This window comes from Delphinapterus leucas, chromosome 1 (genome assembly GCF_059928025.1).
Source record: "Delphinapterus leucas isolate spDelLeu-1000000601 "Yukka" chromosome 1, BTC_Dleu_Yukka2, whole genome shotgun sequence".
Lineage (NCBI taxonomy): Eukaryota > Metazoa > Chordata > Mammalia > Artiodactyla > Monodontidae > Delphinapterus > Delphinapterus leucas.
The window spans coordinates 148,058,491-148,066,321 of NC_143129.1; the positions used below are offsets into that span (position 1 = coordinate 148,058,491).

Below are 7,831 nucleotides of genomic sequence, written 5' to 3' on the forward strand. Positions count from 1 at the left end.
AAATTCACTTGTGTGTGTGTGTGTGTGTGTGTGTGTGTGTGCAGTTCTGTAAGTTTTGACAAATATAAAAAGTATTTAATCACCACCACAACCAAGTTACAGAAAACTTCCATCACCCCAAAACATTTCCTTGTACAGCCTCTTAGTAGTCAAGTACTAACTGCTGGCAACCACTGATTATTTTCCATCCCTATTCTCTATCCTTATGTTTTTGCCTTTTCCAGAATTTCATATAAATAGAATACAGCATGTTGTCTTTTGAGTCTGGCTTTTTTAACTTAGCATAATGCATTTGAGATTCAGCCATGTTGTTGCATGTATCAGTAGTTTGTTTCTTTTTATTGCTGAGTAACATTCCACTTTATAGATGGACCACAGTTTATTCCCCAGCTAAGAGACGTTTGGTTGTTTCCAGTTTGGGGTTGTTAGGAATAAGGCATACTATACATTTGCATACAGTTGCTTATTTGAACATAAATTTTTATTTCAGTAGGCTCATATAACAAGTATATATTCAAATTTATAAGAAACTACCAAACTGCTTTCCAAAGTGGCTGTTCTGTCTTGCTTTCCCACCAGCAAATACAACAGTTTCAGTTGCTCTGTATCATGGCTACCACTTGATATTGTCAGTTTCATTTCGGCCATCCTAATAGATGCACAGTGGTATCTTACTGTGGAGATACAGTGGTATCTTCCTTAAAAAAAAGGAAAAGAAAAAACCCTTTTAAGCTGCATCTCTTAATATTGCTTCTCTGCTACTTCTCTATTCTCTCTTTTGGGGCCCCTGTTTTAATTTACATTTCCTTAGTAAATAATTATGTTGAGCGTCTTTCCACATGCTTATTTGCCATCCATATATCTTATTCAGTGAAGTATTTGTTCAAATCTTTGCTGATTTTTTTAGAATTCTTTATATATTCTGGATACAAATCCTTGGTCAGATACATGATTTGGAAATATTTTCTCCCAGCTGTGGCTTGTCTTTTCAATTCTCTTAATAGTGTCTTTCACAGAGCAAAACTTTTTAATTTTAGTGATATCCAATTTATCAACTTTCTTCTTTTATGGTTTGTGCTATGGGCTGTATCTAAGAACTCTTTGCAGGTCACAAAGATTTTCTTCTATGTTTTCCTATAAAATATTTCTAGTTTTATGTTTTACATTTAATTCATGATTCATTTTGAATTAATTTTTGCATAAGGTGAGAGGTAGGGGTCAAGTTTTTTGGGTTTTTTTGTTTTGGGATATGTGTATTCAGTAGTTCCAACACTATTTGATGAAAAGAGCATCCTTTCTTCATAGAGTTGCTGTTGCACCCTTGTCAAAAATCAATTAGCTATATTTGTGTCTGTCTATTTCTGGAATCTCTATTCTGTCCCCTTGGTATACGTTGTCTATTCTTTCACCAATAACAACAATAATAATAATCTAATATTTATACAGCAAATACTATATGCCAGGCACGTTCAAAGTGATTCACTCATTTAAATTCAAAGATGTTCACTCATTTAATTCTCACAACTCTATAAGCTAAGTATTATTATTTCCCCACTTTACAGATGAGGAAACAGATGAGGCAAAAATGAGGTTAAGTAACTTGCTCAAAGGCATACAACCAATAGAGAACAATAGTAATTAAAAAATTGCTAAAGTCCTTCTTTACCTAGTATAGACAATGAATATCTTTAGATTTTGTGAGAAAAACAGCTAAGTATAAATGCTAAATATTTAAGGGTATCATAAAAGAGGATATCTAAATGGCCAATAAATATATGAAAACTTCATTAATAATCACAGAAATGCAAATTAAACCACAACGAGTCAATACGACAACCCTGTACAATGCCTAAAATGAAAAAGATGGAAAATATCAAGTGCTGTCAAGGTGGCAGAGTAACATGAATTCTCACTCACTGTTGGTGGGAATGTAATTTTCTATAATACTTTGGAAAACTGTTTGGCACTATTATTAAAGCTGAACATATACATACCCTATGACCCAGCAACTCTTAGACATATACCAAACTGAAGTACATATATATTTTCTTAAAAATATATGCTAGAATGTTGATAGCATCACTTTTACGTGTGTATGTTGATAGAGACACAAACTGAAAACTACCCAAAGGCCCACTGATAGTTAAACGGATAAATTTTAAAAGTTTAATTGATTTAAGGAAGCAAAATGTTCTATAACAATGGGAAAGAATAGAGTACAACTATGCACAACAAAGTGGATAAATTTCATAAATAATGTTGGGCAAAAGAAGGCAAACAAAGACATCGGGGGGAATTCAGGGATGCTGGTAATTAACGTACTGTTTCTTGAACAGGGTGCTGGTTATAGAGATGTGTTCAGTGAAAATTCAAGCTTAACACTTATGACTTATGAATAAACTAGATCTATATGTATCATCATAAATAGAAGTGAAAAACCTAGTGTTCAGTGAATAAAGCGATTTCCATAAATTTATATTCATTATTCTAATCACATACTGATTCCATTTATGCACATTAAAAGAAAACACAAAATAATACTTTTTAAAAAACAATGTGACAGAAGTATTAAAATACACCATACTCATGATATTAGTTGTGTCTGGGGAAGAAATGAGGGGAATGGGACTATGGATTGAATATGAACTTAAGACTTTACCTGTAATGTTTTCTTTAAAAAATTAAAAATCTGAAGTTTATATGACCAAAAAATATTTATTTAGTAGAAGATTACATGAATGTTTGTTATTCTTTGTCCTTTTCTTTTTACTTTTCTCAAGTATAAAAAATATAAAAACAATAGGATCTCAATTTTGTAAAAAAAAGAAAGAAAGAAAAGAAAAAGGGAGAAACATACTTTTATAAGGAAAATAATCAATATTGGCTACTCCTGGGGTAAGGGCTTAGTTATAATTTTCCACTCCAGACTTTTCTGTACATTCAGATTTTCTAGCATGAGAATCTTAGAAAAATCAGGAACAAAAATTTTTAATCTTAATATGTGATTCTTGACTACTTAGTTAGTACAAGTCTCATTGCAGCAACTTCTCTATTGTTATCACTGTGTTTACAGCCTACTTAGCTTCCTCCTCCTTAAGATCTCTGCCCTCCTCTTTATCCTTTTTGTAATTCTCCATTTGGGAAGAAAATAGGTGTGACTAGTAAAACACCATTCTACTCCCTGGTTTAAATGGGCCATTTATATCTCAGGGGAATTCCAGTGAGCTCTAGAGAATATGAAAGTTCCCAAACCACTTTACCAAGAGAAAGACAAATTACATATTTTCTAATACCTCCAACAAATCACACTTTATCTATAAATCAATCTGTAAAATGAAAAGGCTTGACTCTATGATCATTAAGATCCCCTCTCACTTTGAAGATTTAGTCAATATATAAGTTAAAGAAACACTATACACAGAGGTAGGAGTTTTACTTTCTTGACTCTGCCCTTAAGTATGCTATCTAAAGTAATGACTCCTCACTTTCAACAGTCACTTTATTATATGACCCTGTTTCTTCGTCTTTAATAATTGCTATAATAAATAGTCTTCTTTACTTATTGGTTTACTGTCTATTGTCTGTCTTCTTCTACTAGAAGATAAATCTTTCTCACTCTGGTATTCTTAGAGTTTAGAATAATGACTGGTTACTCAAAAATGATTGACTATTCAATGAATAAACGATAGGCACTGTGCTAGATGTTAGTATTAGAAAAATGAATAATAAAGGTATGTGGGTTTTTCTTGTTTGTTTTTTTTTTGTTTGTTTGTTTTTTGGCTGTGCCACTCAGCATGCAGGATCTTAGTTCCCTGACCAGAGATCAAATCTGCACCCCCAGCTGTAGAAATGTGGAGTCTTAACCACTGGACTGCCAGGGAAGTCCCTAGGTATGTGGTTTAGTAGGAAGTTCATATATGTGGAAAAGAATAAGTGCAATTAAAAAGGTATTATAGGCATTATAATGGAAGAAATAAATACAAAATACAGATACAGGAAGATCTGTAGAAAGATAGGAGAAAATTTTTTTTAAATTCCATAGTCTAGTTAAACATGGTTTGAGAACTTTCTATTGCCAAACCCTTGCCAAGAATTGGTGACTGAGGACTTCTTTGGTGGCACAGTGTTTAAGAGTCTGCCTGCCAATGCAGGGGACACAGGTTCGATCCCTGTTCCGGGAGGATACCACATGCTGCAGAGCAACTAAGCCCATGCGACACAACTACTGAGCCTGCGCTCTAGAGCCCATGAGCCACAACTACTGAGCCCATGCACCACAACTACTTAAGCCCACATGCCCTAGAGCCTGTGCTTTGCAACAAGAGAAGCCACTGCAATGAGAATCCCGCACACCGTAACAAAGAGTAGTCCCTGTTCGTCACAACTAGAGAAAGCCCACATGCAGCAATGAAGACCCAACACAGCCAATAAATAAATAAATAAACGAATAAAAAAAAAGAATTGGTGACTAAAAGATAAGTAACACATGGTCATAGAGTTTAAAATCTGGGGGGTACAACATTTAAACAGAATATTCATTACAATATTCTAATTATTATGATAATGACCTGTTGACAGCACTAAGACAACAGAGGCACTTTGACTAAGTGCAGGAACAGTTTCTTAGGGAACACCTGAGCTAAATCTTACAGAATAAGTAAGAGATAGCTAGCCAAAGATATTAAATCCTAAACCAGGGTATGACCCTTTCACCTTAAGATAAACAAAACTTTCTCTCTATGCACAGTAACCTCCAGCTTACAGTTGATCCTTTTCTTACCATTTGCAGCCAAAACTCTTAAAATGAGAATTTCTACTTCACAACTTCTATTCCCAAGGTCATTAATAACTTCATTAACACAAAATTGAAAGGTCACTATTGACCATTCTCTCTCTCTCTTACCTTGGCATAAGTAAAATAAATTCACTTGGTTTTTTCCCATTTCTCTGTCTATAATGTTATTGCCTTTATAGGTTCCTCTTCTCCAGTCTGTCTATACTTTAACCTATCTATCTATAGCTGGATATATACATATCCTTTAACATATCTACATATGGATATATATAGATATATAAAGGATATAGATAAATATAGACATGGATATAGGTGTTACTTATCTGTATCTATGCCTATATCTTTAACCAGAATTACTATATATTTGTGTCAGGAGTAGTTTCAGATTAACTTTTGTAGTGATTCCAGAACTGAATGTTCAGTTTTATTTTTTGAGTATTCAATACCTTTTTATTATACTCTCCTAGGGTTTTGCCAGATTTCGTCTCAGGTTTACTCCAGTTCAACAAATGCTTATTGAACACCAAATATGTGTGAGATACTGTTTGAGACACCAAGGGAGGGATAAAAGGCCATTGAAGTAAGAATGAATCCTTACCCTGAGGTTTAAAAATCTATAATAAAATATAAGCAGGGCTCATATGCAACTGGTATAAAAAGTTGACCACACTGATTTCTTTTTAGTTGTTGGCTGCTCTGATTGAATACAAAGCTAACTAGGAAGAACTTGTACTTGGAAGAGATACTTATTATGCTGGTTGGATTTTAATGTTATTATTTGAAAAATGGGAGTCATATTACCTGTCTCATATAATTAGAATAAGGAATAAATAAGATAATGTTGCAAGGAATTACTAACATAGTAAAGAAGACGACATCTCAAACAGCATGCATATACCAGGCCATAAAGCAAGACTCAACAGTTTTATAGGATTATTACAGATACCACATTCTCTGACAATAATACAATTAATTTTAAATTAGTAACCTAATACATACTCTAGGAAAAGCTTCCATACTTGGAAATTTTTAATCACACTGTAAATAACTCTTGCATTAAAGAAGAAATCAATGGAAATTTGGAAATTACATAAAACTAATCAATAAAGAAGCACTATGTATAAATGCTTGCAGCAACAAAGCTGAAGACAAATTCAAGGGGAAAAAAAAAGCTGAAAAAATATGAGCTTAGCATTCAAATTGCAAGTTGAAAAAGACAAGCAAATTGAGTCCAAATAATGTGGAGGAAGAAAATAAAAAAGAACAGAAATTAGTGAAAAAATATTAAGATTTTAGGTAAACACTAACAAGATTAACAAATCTCTAGTAAGAGTAACCAAATTTTAAAAAAGAAGGCACAGGTAAACAATTTCAAAGATGAAGAAAGAACATAATTACAGTTACAGCAGAAATTAAAATAAGAAAATACTTTCAACAAATTTATGCTAGTATATTCTAAAACTTATACTAAACTATATATACCTAAAAAGTGACTTACAAAAAGTGACTCAAGAATAGAAAACTTAAATGAACATGTATCCATTAAACTGAATCAACAGTTACAAAATTTCCCCCAAAGAAAGCAGCAGGCCCCAATAACTTTACAATTTCTACTGTATACCCATGATTCAAGTATTTCTTATCTTATACAAGCCCTTCCAGAGAATAGAAAGAGGTTTCTGGCTGTTTGTCCAAATGTATTTTCCTCTTCTTCCCAGGCAAAAAGATAGACTACATGTCCCAGCTTCTCATACCATTAGGTGAAGCCATGCAACTGAGTTCTAACCAATGGAATTTGAATGGAAGTGATGTCATAAAAACCTCCTAAGCACCTTTCTCCATGTTCTTTCTCCCTTTAGGCTTGACTGGGATGGAGATGAACCTCAGGGAACTTTGGAAGCCATGTATCATCATGGATGTAATTGACATTTACAGAACACTCAACCTAAATGAAATGAAACACAACATATCAGGATTTGTGGGATGCCACCAAAGCAGTATGTAGGGGAAAATCAATACCAAAAAACTGCAGTATTAGGGAAAAAATGTGTGAATAACCTTAAAAACTAAAATAAGTAGAGCAAATTAAATCCAAAGTAAAGAAAAGAAAAAAATCTAAAGACCAAGTGAAAACCAATGAAATAGAAAACAGAAAAACAATAAAGAAAATCAATGAAACAAAAACCTGATTCTCTGATATCTATATAATTGATAAACTTCTAGCTAGATTGACCAATAAAAAGAAAAAAGGCACAAATTATCAATACCAGAAATGAGAGGGCTTCTGTGGTGGTGCAGTGGTTAAGAATCTGCCTGCCAATGCATGGGACATGGGTTTGAGCCCTGGTCCAGGAAGATCCCACATGCTGTAGAGCAACTAAGTCCACGCTTCACAACTACTGAGCCTGCACTCTAGAGCCCACAAGCCACAACTACTGAGCCTGCATGCCACAACCACTGAAGCCCACATGCCTAGAGCCTGTGTTCTGCAGCAAGAGAAGCCACTGAAATGAGAAGCCCATGCACCACAACGAACAGTAGCCCCTGCTTGCCACAACTAAAGAAAGCCTGAGCCCAGCAACAGAGACTCAATGCAGCCAAAATTAAATAAATAAATTTATCTTAAAAAAGAAATGAAAGATGTGACATTACTAGAGATTTTACAGATATTAAAATAATAATAAGGCAATATTATGAACAATTTTATGCTAATAAATCTAACAACTTAGATGAAAGGGAAAATTCCTTAAAATAAATAATTTTCAAAGTTCACTCAAGAAGAAATAGATAACATAGATAGACACACATCTACTAAATAAATTGAAATTGTAGTTAAAATTCTTAAAAAGAAACTCCATGTCCAGGTGCTTCACTGGTAAATTCTACCAAACATTTTAAGGGAAAAAATAGTATTAATTCTATACAAATGCTTCCAAAAATTTGAAGACAAGAGAATTCTTTTTTGATTTATCCTATGAGGCTGACATTATCCTGATACTAAAGCCAGGGAAAAAAAGAGGGAGAGAGAGAGAAGTG

General features: G+C 33.5%; 1 protein-coding gene across 2 annotated transcripts in view; it reads right to left on the minus strand.

Moving 5' to 3' along the window:
- C1H1orf185 (chromosome 1 C1orf185 homolog) overlaps positions 1-7,323 on the minus strand; it is a 32,183-nt gene extending 24,860 nt beyond the window's left edge. The window contains exon 1 of one of the 2 annotated variants that reach the window (XM_089922945.1): positions 6,628-7,323. In XM_089922945.1, coding sequence (XP_089779071.1) covers positions 6,628-6,724 — 97 coding nt within the window. In that variant the 5' untranslated portion in view covers positions 6,725-7,323. Of the gene's footprint in view, positions 1-6,549; positions 6,566-6,627 lie in introns of those variants that run through there. The other variant, XM_022574994.2, reaches the window with a different exon arrangement.
- Between the last annotated feature and the right edge of the window lie 508 nt (positions 7,324-7,831).